The 19,204-nt window shown below is 44.9% G+C and overlaps 1 protein-coding gene across 4 annotated transcripts in view; it reads right to left on the bottom strand.

The window, feature by feature from the left end:
* LOC133395736 (zinc finger protein 585A-like) overlaps window positions 1–17,611 on the bottom strand; it is a 30,017-nt gene extending 12,406 nt beyond the window's left edge. The window contains exons 1-4 of one of the 4 annotated variants that reach the window (XM_061664884.1): window positions 17,358–17,611; window positions 16,809–16,965; window positions 6,522–7,955; window positions 2,567–3,829 (exon numbers count right to left, since the gene is read on the bottom strand). In XM_061664884.1, the coding sequence (XP_061520868.1) occupies window positions 2,567–3,829; window positions 6,522–7,955; window positions 16,809–16,935 (2,824 nt within the window). In that variant the 5' untranslated portion in view covers window positions 16,936–16,965; window positions 17,358–17,611. Of the gene's footprint in view, window positions 1–1,244; window positions 3,830–6,521; window positions 7,956–10,094; window positions 10,531–16,808; window positions 16,966–17,357 lie in introns of those variants that run through there. The other 3 variants (XM_061664886.1, XM_061664883.1, XM_061664885.1) reach the window with 3 other exon arrangements.
* Between the last annotated feature and the right edge of the window lie 1,593 nt (window positions 17,612–19,204).

Below are 19,204 nucleotides of genomic sequence, written 5' to 3' on the forward strand. Positions count from 1 at the left end.
CAGGATGAAGACGATTGTCAATATTGGAATCCAACGCCCACCACGCCAAGATCTTCCTCCCATCCACCCTCGCCTGAAAGCACCTTCCACTAAGATGCGTAGGGCCCCTCCTCCACCCATGAAGAACCTTATCTGTGACTCTGACTGACATCTGCGGGGTCTTTTCTAGAATAAGTCAGAGCCCTACGGAGATCAGGCATTTTTCATCCCTGTAATTACAAGGGACAGAAAGTTGGTCAAAGAAATATGGCACCAAAAAAGTAGAATTACAAACTTATTAAGATAAAATTTGAATCTATCCAACCATTGTCTCCAGTTATCTCTGCGAGACGAGCTCTTTTCAATATCAGGTCAGGTCACTGGGTAATAAATCAATGTTGATTAATGACACCATTACAACCTATGAGCTGGACTTTTTGTTACTAAATGAAACGTGGTTAACAGAAAGTAGCTGTAAAACCATTTTAAATGAGACAACACCAGCAAATTTAAGTTTTATGAACAAGTGTCCAATAGGGAAAAAAGGCAGTGGTATTGCTGTTATTTTGAAGTCATTATTTCAGTGTAAAGAAATTATACTGGGTGATTTTAGCTCTTTTGAATATCTGATTTTTAGTTAAAGGTGACCCGAAGGTTATTGTTTTAATAATTTATAGGCCTCCAAGATACAACAGAAAATTGACGGAGGACCTTTCAGAACTGTTGTCATTTATTTGTACTGACTACAACTAACGGGAGACTTAACATTCATGTTGACAATAACGTGGAAAGAAAATCTGAAGAACTCTCTGCTATACTACACACATTTAACCCCTCTCAACATCCATCAATCCATCCATCCATTTTCAACACCGCTTATCCTGGTTAGGGCCGCTGGAGCCTATCCCAGCTGACTTCGGGCGAAAGGCGGACAACTACAACCTGAACTGGTCGCCAGTCAGTCACAGGGCCCATATAAACACAGACAATCATTCACGCTCACGTTCACACAGTCACTGAGCGGGAACTGAACCCACGCTGCCCGCACCAAAGTCAGGCAAGTGTACCACGACACCATCAGTGACTCCCCTCTCAACATATTAATCAGAATCAGAATCAGAATCATCTTTATTTGCCAAGTATGTCCAAAAAACACACAAGGAATTTGTCTCCGGTAGTTGGAGCCGCTCTAGTACGACAACAGATAGTCAATTGACAGAGAACACTTTGGAGACATTGACAAAAAAAAAAACAGTCACCGAGCAGTAAAGGGTTGCTAGTTATCTGGTAATGCCGGTACATTTTTTTCTTGACAATTGTGCAAAAAGAAGCAGAGTCCTCTAGCACTTAGAGCAGTTCGAATGACTAATATTGCAATAGTCCGGTGCAATGACCATTGTGCAAAGGGCGCCGATTTGCTCCATTTGCCAATCAGTGTGCAAATGGAGCAGATGCTACTCTGGCAGGCGTGGCCAGTATTGGTCATAGTTATATAGAGGAAAGGCGGACGTGACTGATGACAGCATACGGACTTTAAAGGGGGATGGGTACGCGTGAAAGAAGACGCTAAAGGCACGCCCCCAGTAGCTATAGAGGGCCGGTGTGTGCATTGTGCAAAACAACATCGGTTTGGCTAAGGACCCCCAAAAATGGCACCTATGAAGAGACACGCTTACGAAGCACAGTTTAAACTGCAAGCTATCAGTTACGCGGAGGAACATGGGAATCGAGCAGCTGCGAGAGAATTCAAGATCAACGAATCCATGGTTCGCAAGTGGAGGATGCAGGAAAACGCGCTTTGCCAAGTCAAGAAGAAGCTTTTACTGTTGTGCTTGGTTGCCATGGTAATGGACAGAAACTGCCACCTATGGTGATTTTTAAGAGGAAGACGCTGTTTAAAGAAGAATTTCTAGCCGAAGTCATCGTTAAGGCCAATCAAAAGGGCTGGATGGACGAGGAGAAAATGAGAGAGTGGATGAGTGAGGTGTACGTAAAGAGTATGTATGCTGTTTTAATTGTATTTCTCTTTATTTCCTCTTTGTTTTAAATGTTTATAAGCTGTTTTTTCTTTGTTTTTAATCATGTAAAGCACATTGAGTTACCTTGTGTATGAAATGCACAATATACAATATTTTTATTTGCTTTGCTTAGAATAGCTGGTGTGGGAAAATGAATGTACGACACTATAAAGTGGCAGTAATTAGTCATATTTTAGATTGCGTAGCTGCGTACCTTCAAAATGACAACTTTTGAGGAAATGAAAAAATACAACAAGATGGCGAATTTAAGAGGATGTCATCATTAAAGTGATACAAACTAAGGTAAACCGTGCTAATTTTCAACACTTACCAGCGGGAGGCTTTGAGAAAACATATGGACAAGAAGATGATACAACAAAAGCTGCGACACAGAACACAAGAATGTATTTTTTTGTCAGTCTGCAACATAGTAATTATTTTTTTAAACATTTAGATTTGCATTAAAAGCTTTTGATTACTGGTACTCTCACCAGCACACTTGTGTGTCTTAGCCTGATACTTATAAGAGAATGTTTGACCACAAACTGTGCAGGAAAAGGGTTTCTCACCAGTGTGGGTCCTTGTGTGTTGTGTTAAGTTTCCCTTCCGAGTGAATCTTTGACCACAAACGGAGCAGGAAAAGGGTTTCTCGCCAGTGTGTGTTCTTGTGTGTATTTTTAAGCTTCCCTTCACAGAGAATCTTAGACCACAAACTGTGCAGGAAAAAGGTCTCTCACCAGTGTGGGTTCTTGTGTGTATTTTTAACTTTCCCTTTTCAGAAAATCTTTGACCACAAACGGAGCAGGTAAAAGGTTTCTCACCAGTGTGGGTTCTTGTGTGTAATTTTAAGCTTTCCTTCACAGAGAATCTTTGACCGCAAACAGTGCAGGAAAAAGGTTTCTCACCAGTGTGGGTTCTTGTATGTTTTTTTAAGTTTCCCTTTTCAGAGAATCTTTGACCACAAACTGAGCAGGAAAAAGGTTTCTCACCAGTGTGGGTTCTTGTGTGTAATTTTAAGCTTTCCTTCACAGAGAATTTTTGACCACAAACTGAGCAGGAAAAAGGTTTCTCACCAGTGTGGGTTCTTGTGTGTTTTTTTAAGTTTCCCTTTTCAGAGAATCTTTGACCACAAAGTGAGCAGGAAAAAGGTTTCTCACCAGTGTGGGTTCTCGTGTGTATTTTTAAGTGTCCCTTCATCGAGAATCTTTGACCACAGACTGAGCAGGAAAAAGGTTTCTCACCAGTGTGGGTTCTTGCATGTATTTTTAAACTTCCCTTTTTAGTGAATCTTTGACCGCAATCTAAGCAGGAAAAAGGTTTCTCACCAGTGTGTGTTCTAACATGTTCTTTCAAAATGCTCTTATAAGCAAATGTTTTCCCACACTGAGAACATTTCCATCGTTTCTTGTCAGTCTGAAATGTCATATCAACTTCAGACTGTCCATCATAATCATCAGTAGATTGCGACGTCATGTCGTCACTATCTGACAGTGGAGCTAAGAGGCCGTCTGCTTGTGATCCTTCACAGTGGGCTTCATCAACTTCTGTTGTCATGTGCTGACTTGATCTGCTGCTTGGAGACTCCGCCCCTCTGCTCTCCTCTCTTTGACCTTCATCTTCACTCTTCAAAGGGACATCAGTCGATGGATACTTGGTGATAACCTCCTCCTTGTCTTCCTCCTCGATGTGGGGACGCACTTCTTCCTCCTGTTTTATAATCAAAATGGGCTCCTCTTCCTCTTTGATGTGGTGGACCGCTTTGTCCTGCACTTCCTCTTTAATTTGAGGGGGCTCTGGCTCCTGCCGCTCAGTATGAAGATCTTCAGTGATGTCTGCAAGACACAAGACAAACACACATGGTTTGGTAAATCTTTTATCATGTGACTTTAATTTTGTGTGTTACGGTTTAGCTTTATATTTAAGGTTAATTTGAAAAAGTATATCTATAATTTTTTTGATTTTATGGATCAGATGAGATCAAATCAGATCAGCTGTAGTTTCGGAACATTAAACCGACGAGCGTTTGGCCGGGAGACCCTCATCATGAGTCATCTGACATTATGATAGCCAGCCAAACTCCATGTCTGTCAGAAAATGCCGCCTACAGAAACACCTTTGTGATCTATACAAACATATATACAGACATTTACTATGCATTTGTGGTGAAATCAATTCAAAATTGAACTGACGTATAAAGAAATTAATCTGCAAGAATTACTTCATGTGGGATGACGTGGCTGACATTTTTCCTCAAGGAGGCATTTCAATGGTCGATTTTTCAAACAATAAGCCTTCCAACATATTTAATTTTCACGAATTTCACTCAATGTCCAAAAAAATTCGTCCAGAATTTAAATATGGGGGGAAATTACACCATGGAAAACGGAAGTTCAATGAGGAAATGTAATTGGTTCCTGCTCGTTATGTGTCAGGCTGTGACAGGCTGACATGTCCAAAATGTGGGCGGGCCAAAATCTGACTGAAAAATCAGTAAACGATTACATAAAAATACCCCAAACACCTATTTTCATGCTATATGGGAATGCACACCAATTCAATGCTTTTGGTCTTTGGTTACACAAAAACTCTTATATTTTGAATTTCAGGATTCCACTTTCCCCAAGATTGTGCACACTGGGCGACTTACACATAATCGACCTCCCTAATAAATATTCATAATCATTACTCGACGCGTTAGCTACCACGAAGAAAACTATTCTATTAAACTGGAGAAACGCTCAAGCTATTAACATCAATCAGTGGCTAATTCTCATCATCGAATATACTGCGTTAGAAAAAATATCAGCAGAACGAAAAAAATCAATTACATATACAAGTAGATAGCTGGACACCCTTCCTCAACATGCTAAATCTAGACTCTTGATTCCTTTGCCTGGGTAGTGTGCAAGCATACACAGGGTAGGGCCAATGACTGGCATTCGGGGACCTGGCAGTCATAGTAACAGGGGGCGAGGTGGGTTCTCACTTAGCTTCATGGCGGCGCTCCTGAGCCCAGGCCCCCCCAGGCTGGGTGACTGCTTGGTGTTGGGGCTCCCCTCTCATGACCCGCAGCTGCTCCCTGTGTCCCCCTCCCGCTTTATCGCTCCCTTGTCGGGAGCCCCTATCCACCCTACTTTCCAACAAACAAGGGACACCCTTCCGACCTCGGGCTGGGCGGGGACTGGATGCATCGTGGGCCCTACGGGTTGGGGGGTGGGGGTGCGCCTGGCTCTCCTGGCGGTGGAGGGGAGTGGCATTGGGACCCCGCGGCCTCCACCGGGTGGCCAGTTGTCGGGGCGCCTCGGTGGGGCCGGCGGACCGCCCTGGGTCCCTTGGTGTGGGACGTGTCCCATCCACCAGGCTGCTCTCGGGTGGACCCCTGGGCCCGATCCACCCACTCGATTGATTGGGTGGGGTCCTCAGCGTCCGCGGTGCGGGCAGAGAAATCACACAGGACACTTCTGTCAGTCTTGGTGCATGCAAAATGGTGTCAATTCATTTGCATGTGTCCTCAGGCACACACCCCGAGGAGTGGGTGTGGGGCCACGCACTTATTGCAACAAATCACTCATGAAGATGCAAATGTCTTCGGTATCCCCTCACTCACACTCTCGTCCTATACACTTTCATAATTTACATAGTCAATCCCACCACACTTCAGTTGTACAGCCGGGTTCACGACCCTTGTCCTGCATGCTTCTTCTCCTGTTCGAGCTTGTCCTGTCCTTCCCTCACAGGGTGTAGCACTACAGCCCCATGCAACACTCATATCTGTTTCATTGTTGTAGATATGTTTACTTTTCTCATCCTGTTTACAATTAGTGCTTTGTCTTTTGTCTTCGTTTCCCTCTCCCATTTAGAAACTTTGATCTGTTCGACTAATGGATTCTGATTCTCGAAAAACATCAATTATAATACCAAGAAATCACAGCGGCAGCTTAAAAACTCCACTGTGACACAGTAAAATTGTTCTGGCATAAAAGGGATACAGATCCTCTATTCTGCTTGATGTAACAGCCGAACAGGACAAAAAAGGTAACCAATTCTAAAACTACTACAGGTCTATTTTGTAGGCCTTTTTTCTGCAAACATCATTTATGAGTCCAGAACTATGGAATAAGTGCCCATGTTCTCACCATTAACGAGTCCGTTTAAAGTATTTTGGCACCAGTGCTAATTCTCAACATTTTCCCACGGGAGACTTTTAGAAATATATGGACAAGAAGATCGACACAAGAAAAGCTGGTGCACAGAATACAACAATGTAGATTTTCTAAGTCAGTAACATAGTAATGACTTTTTTTTTTTTTTAAACATTTACATTTGCATAAAAAGCTTCTTGATCATTGCTGTTTTCACCAGCACACTTGTGTCTTAACCTGATACTTAGGGAATCTTTGGCCACAAACGGAGCAGGCAAAAGGTTTCTCAACAGTGTTTTTTTTTTTTTTTTTTTTTTTTTTTTTAAACTTCCCTTTTCAGAGAATCGTTGACCACAATCTGAGCAGGAAAAAGGTTTCTCACCAGTGTGGGTTCTTGTGTGTCTTGTCAAGTGTTCCTTCCGAGTGAATCTTTGGCCACAAACTGAGCAGGAAAAACGTTTCTCACCAGCGTGGGTTTGTGTGTGTTTTCTTAAATCTGTCTTCTGAGTGAATCTTTTACCACAAACTGAGCAGGAAAAAGGTTTCTCGCCAGTGTGGGTTCTTCTGTGTTTTTGTAAAGTTCCCTTTTCAGAAAATCTTTGACCACAATCTGAGCAGGAAAAAGGTTTCTCACCAGTGTGGGTTCTTGTGTGTCTTGTCAAGTGTTCCTTCCGAGTGAATCTTTGACCACAAATGGAGCAGGAAAACGGTTTCTCACCAGTGTGGGTTCTTGTGTGTATTTTTAAATCTCCCTTCTCAGTGAATCTTTGACCACAAACTGGGCAGGAAAAAGGTTTCTCACCAGTGTGGGTTCTTGTGTGTTTTTTTAAACTTCCCTTTTCAGAGAATCTTTGACCACAATCTGAGCAGGAAAAAGGTTTCTCACCGGTGTGGGTTCTTGTGTGTATTTTTAAATTTCCCTTCTGAGTGAATCTTTTACCACAAACTGAGCAGGAAAAAGGTTTCTCACCAGTGTGGATTCTTGCATGTATTTTTAAATCTCCCTTCTCAGTGAATTTCTGACCACAAACTGTGCAGGAAAAAGGTTTCTCACCAGTGTGGGTTCTTGTGTGTTTTTTTAAACTTCCCTTTACAGAGAATCGTTGACCACAATCTGAGCAGGAAAAAGGTTTCTCACCAGTGTGGGTTCTTGCGTGTTTTTTTAAACTTCCCCTTTCAGAGAAACTTTTACCACACTCTGAGCAGGAGAAAGGTTTCTCACCAGTGTGGGTTCTTGTGTGCATTTTTAAATTTCCCTTCTGAGTAAAACTTTTACCACAAACTAAGCAGGAAAAAGGTTTCTCTCCAGTGTGTGTTCTCATGTGTCGTTTCAAAATCCTCTTATTAGCAAATATTTTCCCACACTGAGAACATTTCCATCGTTTGTTGACAGTGTGACATATCATATCCCTTTCAGAGTGTTTTTCATCATCATCATCAGTGTGAGAGTCTGACGTCATGTCGTGACTATCCGATAGTGGAGCTAAGAGGCCGTCTGCTTGTAATCCTCCACAATGGTCTCCATCACCTTCTGTTGTCATGTGTTGATTTGAGCTGCTGCTTGGAGGCTCCACCCCTCTGCTCTCCTCACTTTGACCTTCGTCTTCACTCTTTAAAGGGACACCACTTGATGGAAACTTTGTGATATCCTCCTCCTCGTCTTCCTGTTTGATGTGGGGGTGTGCTTCTTCCTCCTCTTTTTTAATCGAAATGGGCTCTTCCTCTTTGATGTGGTGGACGTCTTCGTCGACCACTTCCTCTTTAATGTGAGGGGGCTCTGGCTCCTGCCACTCAGTAGGAAGCTCTTCAGTGATGTCTGCAAGACAAGAAGACAAACGCACATGGTTTGGTAAATCTTTTCTCATGTGACTAATGTATGATGGTTTAGATTTAGATTTAAGGTTAATGTGAAAGCCAGATGAGTTTTATACATTGGAAGTAAACTTAGGCAGGTGAACAACAATAAAATCTGGAAAGTGTAAAATAATAAAGTTCATACACTAAGTATCAATAAAGGTAAGTGGACCCCTGCATACTCCCGGTTTGGCATTTTCAAATTCTTCTGCATAGGTTTTTTATGTAACAGTGGGCTCTTGTAAACATCATTTCAGAAGCAGTGAAGTAAATACACAAATATGCAGTTCAAAATATTTTTTCATTCCTTTCCTTTCATCCATCCCAACATCGCCGTTTACAATGTTTGTGAGCGATACTGTACAAGATTGCTGCACCTGTTTTTAGCTTATGAACCCTTTATTCAACATGTTTTTATGGAATGTAATATTTTGTAATTATGTAACTAGATCACATTGTACAGTCTGCTTTGTTTGTATTTGCTTTTATTTTGTCTTCAATCAGCCCCGCGAATAATTTCAAGTGACAAAATATTGACAACTTGTGACTTTTTATTCAATAGCATGTCTTGGCACTATAATTGCTATTCTCACATACAATAATGTAGTGGCAGTTTTATTGATAGAATCATCCATCCATCCATCCATTTTCTGAGCTGCTTATCCTCACTAGGGTCGCGGGCGTGCTGGAGCCTATCCCAGCGGTCATCGGGCAGGAGGCGGGGTACACCCTGAACTGGTTGCCAGCCAATCGCAGGGCACATACAAACAGACAACCATTCGCACTCACATGCACACCTACGGGCAATTTAGAGTCTCCAATTTATGCATGTTTTTGGGATGTGGGAGGAAACCGGAGTGCCCGGAGAAAACCCACGCAGGCACAGGGAGAACATGCAAACTCCACACAGTCGGGGCCGGGGATTGAACCCGGGTCCTCAGAACTGTGAGGCTGACGCTCTAACCAGTCGGCCACCGTGCCGCCCTGATAGAATCATATAAGAAGAAATTTCAGGTTTAGTGATATTTTAAACGAGTTACTTGAGTAGTTTTCCAAGTCCACGAAAACATGATATTTCAATGAAATTAATGTGGTTTCTTGCATAGATTAATTCTGGACCACACCAATTCAATGCTTTTGGTCTTCGGTTAAACAAAAACTCTCGTATATTTTGAACTGCAGGATTCCACTTTCCCCAAGATTGCGGCCGCCACTGGGTGGCCAATTGTCGGGGCGGCTCGTTGGGGCCGACGGACCACCCTGGGTCCCTCGGTGTGCGACGTGTTCAGTCCACCGGGCTGCTCTCGGGTGGACTGGACACGGCTGCTCCCTCCCCCTCGATTGATTGGGTGGGGTCCTCAGCCTCTGGGGTGCAGGCACAGCAATTACAGGACGCTTCTGTCAGTCTTTGGGCATGTAAAACGGTGTCAATTGACTTGCATGTATCCGCAGGCACACACCCCTAGGACTCTTTCACTGGGTGTGGGGCCACACTTATTGCGACAAATAACTCATGAATATGCAAATCGCTTGTGTATCCACTCACTTATACTCTCGTCCTGTAGACTTTTATAATTTACATAATTAATGCCACCACACTTCAGTTGTACAGCCAGGTTCACGACCCTTGTCCTGCATGGTTCTTCTCCCGTCCTTGTCCTGTCCTTCCCTCACAGGGTGTAGCAGTACAGCTCCATGCAATACTCATATTTAATGTTTCATTGTTGATGTAATGACTTACTTCTCTCATCCTGTTTACAATTGGTCCTTTGTCATTTGTCTTTGTTTCTCTCTCACCTCTAGAAACTGTGTTCTGTTCGACTGATTCTCAATAAACTTCAATTATAATACTAAGAAACCGCGGCGGAAGCTTAAAAAATCCACTGTGACAAAGTAAAACTGTTCCGGCATAAAAGGGATACAGATATTCCATTCTGCTAGACCTAACAGGACAAAAAAAAAAAGCACATTCCCATTGATGTCCACATACACCTCTGAAAATATTAGAGCTGTCGCTATCAAATAGTTTTGCATTCGTGTATCGAACAAAAATTATTAAATAAATGGGTATTCAGATAAAATTTTACTGAGTTAAACTCACTGATTTGTGTGACGGTCATCTTGGCTCTTCCACCCCATTGTTGTGTCTTGCTTGAGAGACGTGTTGAGTCACTGGTGTTCGCCTTTCTAAACGGTCTGAAATGCAAACTTTCAGCATTTTGTCTTCTTTTTCGCATTTGTCTTCTCCAAAGTCGTTGCCATCTTCTATGTTGTTTAACGATGGGTGCAAACCATCACACCATCTGCATTTATTATGCGCTCTTCAATCAAATATGTACGCTACGCTTCTGCCTTCTTCCCTCGCACTGATGACGTAACCACGTTGTGCTCGTCCGTCTGCTCCGTTGAGCTTCACAATTGAACTCTTTCCTGCCATCAACAGGCAGCTATTGCACACACAGGGGTGCAGATACAAATTTTGGTCTGGTGCTCAATGGCGCACCAGAGGTTGTTGCTTGGTGTTTTTTTTTTTCCCCCTACCCACAGACCTCACTGGCAGTTGAGAATGTGATTCTAGGATTTATTACAATTAATTACAGTCGTGCATTATTAATAGATGTAGCCTATAGCAATAGCTTGGAAAGTGTTATTTAGATGTATTCACAACGTGCAACTTAATTTAGCCCTAATCTAATTAAATAAAATTAACAATATAAACATGATCTGGAAAACGTTTATGGTCAGAAGGTCCATCCATCCACTTATGTGCTGGGGCTTATCTCAGCTGACTTCGGGCGAGAGGCGGGGTACACCCTGAACTGGTCGCCAGTCAATCGCACGGCACATATAGACAAAACCATTCACACTCACATCTATGGACAAATTAGAGTCTTCAATTAACCTACCATGCACGTTTTTGGAACGTGGGAAGAAACCGCAGTACCTGGAGAAAACTGGTCGGAACGTAATTGCACAAAATGGAAAGTACAATAATTGCTACTTTCAAAAGCTTCTGAAGACACTCAAATTGACTCACAATCAATAATTTATTAGCCATTAATGTTACCAAAGGCAAAGTTTTATGTACAGAAAGAGAATACAGCACCCGTGTACACCAACGGGTGCAGGGATTGCTGCCACGACAGGCACCGACCACCTTACGGCCACAGCTCTGGTCGGCCGCCTCAGCAATGGAGGCACGGAACATGGTCTAACATGGTCTGACTCGATGTCCCCGCCTCCCCCAGAACACGAGCAAAGTTCTGTCGGAGGTGGGAGTTGAAACTCATTCTGACAGGGGATTCTGCCAGACGTTCCCAGCAGACCCTCACAATACGTTTGGGCCTGCCCTGTCGGACCGGCATCTTCCCCCATCATCGGAGCCAACTCACCACCAGGTGGTGATCAATAGACAGCTCAGCCCCTCTCTTCACCAGTGTCCAAGACAGGCGGCCGCAAGTCCGATGACACGACCACAAAGTCGATAATCGAACTGCGACATAGGGTGTCCTGTTGCCATGTGCATGTGTGGACACCCTTATGCTTGAACATGGTGTTCATTATGGACAATCCGTGATGAGCACAGAAGTCCAATAACAGAACACCGCTCGGGTTCTGATTGGGGGCCGTTACTCCCAATCACGCCCTTCCAGGTCTCACAGTCATTGCCCACGTGAGCATTGATGTCCCCCAGCAGCCCCTCCAAGGACTCCAAAAGGGGTGGGTACTCTGAACTGCTGTTTGGTGCACAGGCCCAAAAAAATAGTCAGGACCCGTCCCCCCACACGAAAGCGGAGGGAGGTTACCCTCTCGTCCACAGGGGTGAACCCCAACGTACAGGCGCCGAGGGGGCAATAAGTATACCCAAACCTGCTTGGCACCTCTCATCGTGGGAAACTCCAAGGTGGAAGAGGGTCCAACCCCTCTCGAGAGGACTGGTACCAGAGCCCAAGCTGTGTGTGGAGGAGAGTCCAACTATATCTAGACTCACCCCTCATTATTCTCGGGGACATTAACATAGCTGAACTCAACCTCAAACTCCCTAAATACAAGCAGCACATCGACTGTCCTACCAGGGAAAATAACATTTTGGACCACTGCTATACTACGCTAAAAAACGTATACCGTGCGGAACCTCGTGCAGCACTGGGCTCGTCTGATCACTGCTTAATTCACTTAATACCGACATACAGGCAGGAACCCAAATGTGTGAAGCCTACAGTGAAAACAGTGAAAAAGTGGAACAATGAAGCAAAGATGGAACCTCAAAGCTGTTTCGACTGCACCTACTGGAGTGTCTTTGAAAATTCAGCTGGCAGCCTGGATGAATATACGGACACTGTCACAACCTATATCAGCTTCTGTGAAGAGGTTTGTGTACCAACAAAGTCATTTCGCACTTTCAACAACAACAAGCCGTGGTTCACTGCCAAACTTAAGCAGCTTCGCCAAGCTAAGGAGGACGCATATCAAACCGGGGACAGGGTCCTGTATAATCGAGCTAGAAACCAGTTGACGAAAGAAATCAACATTGCAAAGAGGAACTATGCAGCAAAGTTGGAAAAACAGTTTAGCGCTAATGACTCTAAATCAGTCTGGCATGCATTCCAATCGGTGAAATTACTAGCAACGATCCCCCAAGCTGAGAACAATAGCACACTAGCCAACGACTTGAACACGTTCTACAGATTTGAAAACGACACTTGACCCACCCCACACCACCAACTTCTGCGTTAACCATCCGAGAACAGGATGTGAGACGCATCTTCAAACAACAAAAGATTAACAAACCGGCAGTCCCAGACCATGTGAACCCCATCCTGCCTCAAAGTCTGCGCAGACCAGCTCGCTCCAGTCTTCACACAGATCTTCAATAGATCTCTGGAACTGTGCGAAGTACCATCCTGTTTCAAACACTCCATCATCATTCCAGTCCCCAAGAAACCTACAATCTCAGGTCCAAATGACCACAGGCCTGTTGCCTTGACATCTGTGGTCATGAAGTCCTTTGAACGTCCTGTGCTGGACCACCTCAAGAGCGTCACAGGTCCCTTATTGGATCCCCTGCAGTTTGCCTACTGAGCGAACAGTTCTGCGGATGATGCAGTCAACATGGGGCTGCACTTTATCCGAGATCACCTCGACAGCACAGGGACCTACGTGAGGATCCTGTTCAGGACACAGTAGGTGAGGCTGGATAGGCCACCTCATCCACACGCAGCATCAGCACTGGGGCGCCCCAAGGTTGTGTCCTCTCTCCGCTGCTCTTCTCTCTGTACACGAACGACTGCACCGCAACGCACCCGGCTGTCAAACTCCTGAAGTTTGCAGATGACACCACTGTCATCGGCCTAATCAAGGACGGTGACGAGTCTGCATATCGACAGGAAGTGGAGCGGCTGGAGTTGTGGTGCGGCCGACACAACCTGGAACTGAACACGCTCAAGACTGTAGAGATGATGGTGGACTTCAGGAGGCATATTTCGCCACAGCTGCCCCTCACGTTGTCCAGCTGCCTTGCGTCAACCGTCGAGACCTTCAAGTTCCTGGGAATTACAATCTCTCAGGACCTGAAGTGGGCGACCAACATCAACTTCGTCCTCAAAAAGGCCCAGTAGAGGATGTAATTCCTGCAGCTTCTGAGAAAGCATGGCCTGCCACGGGAGCTGCTGAGGCAGTTCTACACAGCCGTCATCGAATCAGTCCTGTGTTCTTCCATCACAGTCTGGTTTGGTGCTGCTACAAAAAAGGACAAACTCCTACTGTAACGGACAATCAAAACTGCTGAAAGGATTGTCGGTACACCCCTGCCCATCCTTGAGGACTTGTACGCTGCCAGAACTAAGACAAGAGCGTGCAAAATCCTCTCGGACCCTCCACATCCCGGTCACCGGCTCTTCCAGCTCCTTCCCTCAGGTAGGAGTTACCGATCAATGCAAACTAGAACGAGCAGACATTCCAACAGCTTCTTCCCTCTTGCAATCAACTTCTTAAACACCTAACCTACAATTCCATTGCAACATGCTGGCAATTTTTTTGTCTTAAGTTTGTTGTCACATTTCTGTCGGGCCAATTATATATTATACGTGCACTCACTGTAGTAGTCTCGCCAAGCTGCACTATTTGCATATCTGTTGTTGACCAATACTGGCCACTCATGCCAGAGTAGCATCTGCTCCATTTGCACACTGACTGAGGAGTATCTGCAACATTTGCACAATCAACATTGTCCCAGATTATCGCACTACTCGCTCGAAGTCTCGGCGCCCTTTGCACAATGGTCATTGCACCAAACTATTGCAATATTAGTCTTTCGAACTGCTCTAAGTGCTAGAGGACTCTGCATCTTTTTGCACCGGTCAAAAAAAAAAATAACAAAAAAATAATAATAATAATAATGTACCGGCATTACCAGATAACTAGCAAACCTTTATTGCTCAGTGACTGTTTTTTTTTTTTTTTTTTGGTCAATGTCTTTATGTCTCAAATGTTTTCTCTGTCAATTGACTGTCTGTTGTCGTACTAGAGCGGCTCCAATTACCGGAGACAAATTACTTGTGTGTTTTTTGGACATACTTGGCAAATAAAGATGATTCTGATTCTGAAAATGGAAGACGTACAAGACCACTGATAATCTCCCTCGATCTGGGGCTCCACGCAAGATCTCATCCTGTGGGGTCAAAATGATCACAAGAACAGTGAGCAAAAATCCCAGTACCACACAGGGGGACCTAGTGAATGACCTGCAGAGAGCTGGGACCAAAGTAACAAAGGGTACCAGCAGTAACACACTACACCGCCAGGAACTCAAATCCTGCAGAGCCAGACGTGTCCCTCTGCTTAAGCCAGTACATGTCAAGGCCCGTCTGAAGTTTGCTCGAGAGCATTTGGATGGTCCAGAAGAGGATTGGGAGAATGTCATATGGTCAGATGAAATCAAAATAATGAAGAATTACCGGCAACAAGGAAAACACGCCTCATTGGTTGTGGACAAACTATACACAGAGGGTCGACTGTTCCGCAATTCCAAAGTCACCCCTTTGCTCTTTTAATAGATGAATATTATTATTAAATTTGTTCTAATATTTGGTATATAGTGTAGAAAACACATGTTGTAATTTGTTTAGAGGGGGAAAAATAAGGGAATTGCGCACATCCTATCGCACCCTCCAGTCACCGACATGGATCATTTACCTGGTTCTCTTTTTACTTATCTTTCTCTTTGGTACCTCTTTTGCCCTTCTTTATGGCACCCCCCACTCCCCGCTTCTTTATGGCACCCCCCACTCCCTCGCTGTGGTGGGCTAAACCGTTTTTGGATGGCTGCTGGCTCCTACGTTGGGCCCTGTTGGTGGCTGGGGCCCCCATGCTCTCCGGGGGTGGTGGGGGTTGGTGGCGTCCCCCTTGGTTGGGTCCCCTGCTGGACCCTTCCTGTGAAGGGGGCTTTAATTACTTGTGCTGGGATCACTAACATCATACTCACAGGTTCTTACAGGTGTTTAGACACGAAAAAAAGAATCCAACCGCACCACTTGTCAGTAGCAATGCCTTGCTCATTTTCCCAAAAAACTGTCCTGGCCTTTTCTGTCCTCTCATCTAGTTCTCTTGGTTAGTTATTGTATGTCCTCACCAGGTGTCGACACCCAAATCTACAAATGACTGTTGTAATGTTACTTGTTTTCATATATCTAGACTGTCTCACCATTGTTCTGCTGTGGTTTTCACCCCCAGTGCCCTTGTCCACTCTGTCTGTCCCCTAAAAACCTTTTCTGTCTGGCTGCATTTTCAATAAACATCAGAATAATCAAAAAATTTAAAATAAGCAGAGGGAGTATTTCAAACTCCCCTGTTGCACAGCAAAACAGTTCCAGCACAAAGGTATACAGATCCACCATTCTGCAAGGCCATGATCAATACTCGAGCGCTGTCTACCGCTGCGCTCCGCCCCAAAAAAGAAAACAGTGTGTGGGACGCAAAAGTACATGAATACAATCGAATTGGGTGCACATTTCATATTTTCAGTGCGCATGCGCACCTGGACAACTTACTATATGTGGACCCCTGCCTATAACCAAATGAATAACAGCAGCATCATAAAAAAACAACAACAAAACATTTTCCCTTATGGCTACTTAAGATTTTAGCGTTAATCGTGACTTTAGAAGTCATGCAAATAAGGAAATGTACTCAACATGTAGTTCTACCTTTGTATGTATACAGTATCCGATTTCAAAACAACATCATTTTCAGGTTCAAAGGTGCCCCATCCCCTAAAAAGCTATAACGTGCATTTGTATCAGGCAAAAAGAGGGCTGCTTTATGAACTCCTGCAAAGCAAATATGTCTCAAGGGATTTGACTCCGTCTTCCTCTTATTCAAAGTGGGCATACGATTTGCTCATCCTTTCTTTGTCAAAGGTTTTATAATACTTAGATTGCAAAGCTTTTAATTCTCATTTATTTCACTTATTTGAGTGCTTTTTAAAAAAGGTTTAATTACAGCATGAAAGAGTTGAAGTTGCAGGCCAAGAATTCCATGGATGTCAGCTGGTCCGCACGTTGTGCAAACTGCGTAACGTGCGTGATGACGTCTTTACTCCTCTTAGGGGAGGCTAACAGAATCGTTAACTGTCTTTTTGATTCGGGGGTTGGCCGCCCGGGTGGCCAGCCCCCTGTCCACCACGTACTTCTGCCCCTGCCACAGACCCACATTGTATACATTGTTGGATGTTAATAATGTTGTGTTAAATGCATCATCAAATGGGGCCCGTAAATAAACACAAGAAAATTAGAATGCATGAAAAAAATGGACCGACCTGCTCTGCGTAGCACAGTTCGAGCCTGCAGATTGAACACAGCGTCCACTAGTTGACGACGTGGCTCCTCCTCCTCTTTTGGTCCACAAAGTTCATCCTCGTACTCTGCTGTCCTTCTCGCAGACATTTTCACACGACGATCACAACACTTTCCGCTCTACGTTGGAGGGATGAGAAAAGTAAGTGCAAATCGGCCATGTGAAACAATTCTATCAAGATTAAGATTTGGACATTGTGGGTTAAACAGTACGTTAGTTGAAATGGCAAAGCACTAAAGTCAACAGCACGAAAACAGTAGAACGTGTAATTATGCACTGTAAGAAACATGAGACAGAAAAAAAAGTGTTCAACATTATAGACATTGTTCTCCAAAAGGATTCAGAATCTGGACTTAAATAATAACGATGCAGAAATTAATTGTGACAGGATATTATTTCAGTATCTCAGCCCAACAAAGCTTTTGATTTTTGTTAATTTTTTTTCGAAACACATTCAAGTGTTTTTATGAGATATTCTTACTAGTCGGTGACGGAAAGAAGAAGACTTTACCTCACGCTTAATCTCTGTTTAGCGAAGTGTTGATCACAAACGTGGTTCTTTGTTAGCAAGCTAAAATAAGATAAACTAAGCTAAACTAGGCCGAGAAGCTTCAACGTGCACGAGACGACTCCAACCGGAGGACACGAAGATTGTACGAATGAGGTTCTAGTCCACTAAAGTCGTGATCAGGGGCGTCCCGCGTCGAGGATTGACAACATTCGACCCAAATTCAGGAAGATTTGCTGCAACGCGATGGAGCCTCCTCCCGCAGAGCGAGAAGAAAAAGATGATCTATTACCCATGATCCTTTACGGCAGCAATATTTAAAGCGACAGGGCACCGACTCGAGCCTCGTGATGGCTGCCAGGTCCTTGTTTCAGCACGTGGTGGCAGAAAAGACAACACGGAAAGTGTAGTGATGGGCACGGCAGTTCTTTTGAGTGTACTGAATCATGCGAATCAGTTCATCGTTCACCGAATCGTTCAGTTCTTTCACACAAAATCATTCAAGCGCTTCCTCATTCAGTTAATGCTCCGTCCCTGAGGTTCACAGTCACTCAACACGTCCACCGAAGGGCTACGCGTTGTTGTTGTCATGTATTGTAAACTTGGAAAGGGGGGTGGTGACTATTAAAAAATAAGAAGAATAAAATAAAACTTCCCCTCCTTGAGCCGTCACCTTGTCGTGGTGGAGGGGTTTGTGTGTCCCAGTGATCCTAGGAGCTAAGTGTGTCCCGGTGGGACGTGCTCGGAACACCTCACCAGGGAGGCGTCCGGGAGGCATCCGAATCATATGCCCCAGCCACCTCATCTGGCTCCTCTCGATGCGGAGGAGCAGCATCTCTACTCTGAGATCCTCCCGGATGACCGCGCTTCTCACCCTATCTCTAAGGGAGAGCCCGGACACCCTGCGGAGGAAACTCATTTCGGCCGCTTGTATCCGGGTTCTCGTTCTTTCCATAGGTGAGAGTAGGAACGTAGATTGACCGGTAAATCGAGAGCTTCGCCTTTCGGCTTAGCTCCTTCTTTACCACAACGGACCGAAACAAAGTCCGCATCACTGCACCGATCCGCCTGTCGATCTCCCGTTCCATTCTTCCCTCACTCGTAAACAAGACCCCAAGATATTTGAACTCCTCCACTTGGGGAAGGATCTCATCCCCGACCTGGAGAGGGCATGCCACCCTTTTCCGACTGAGGACCATTGTCTCAGATTTGGAGGTGCATATTCTCATCCCGGCCTCTTCACACTCGGCCGAGAGTGAGAGTTGGAGCTCACGGCTTGATGAAGCCAACAGAACCACATCATCAGCAAAAAGCAGAGATGCAATACTGAGGCCACCGAACCGGACCCCTTCTACGCCTTGGCTGCGCCTAGAAATTCTGTCCATAAAAGTTATGAAGAGAATCGGCGACAAAGGGCAGCCTTGGCTGAGTCCAACCCTCACCGGGAACGAGTCCGACTTACTGCCGGATATGCGGACCAAACTCTGACTACGGTCGTACAGGGACCGGACACCCCGCATCAGGGGGTTCGGTACCCCATAATCCCGATGCACCCTCCACAGGACTCCCCGTGGGACACGGTCGAATGCCTTCTCCAAGTCCACAAAACACATGTAGACTGGTTGGGCGAACTCCCATGCACCCTCGAGGACCCTGCCGAGGGTGTAGAGCTGGTCCACTGTTCCACGGCCAGGACGAAAACCACACTGCTCTTCCTCAATCTGAGATTCGACTTCCCGACGGAAGCCTCCTCTCCAGCACCCCTGAATAGACCTTACCAGGGATGCAGAGCAGTGTGATCCCCCTGTAGTTGGAACACACCCTCCGGTCCCCCTTCTTAAAAAGGGGGA

This window comes from Phycodurus eques, chromosome 20 (genome assembly GCF_024500275.1).
Source record: "Phycodurus eques isolate BA_2022a chromosome 20, UOR_Pequ_1.1, whole genome shotgun sequence".
Classification (NCBI taxonomy): Eukaryota; Metazoa; Chordata; class Actinopteri; order Syngnathiformes; family Syngnathidae; genus Phycodurus; species Phycodurus eques.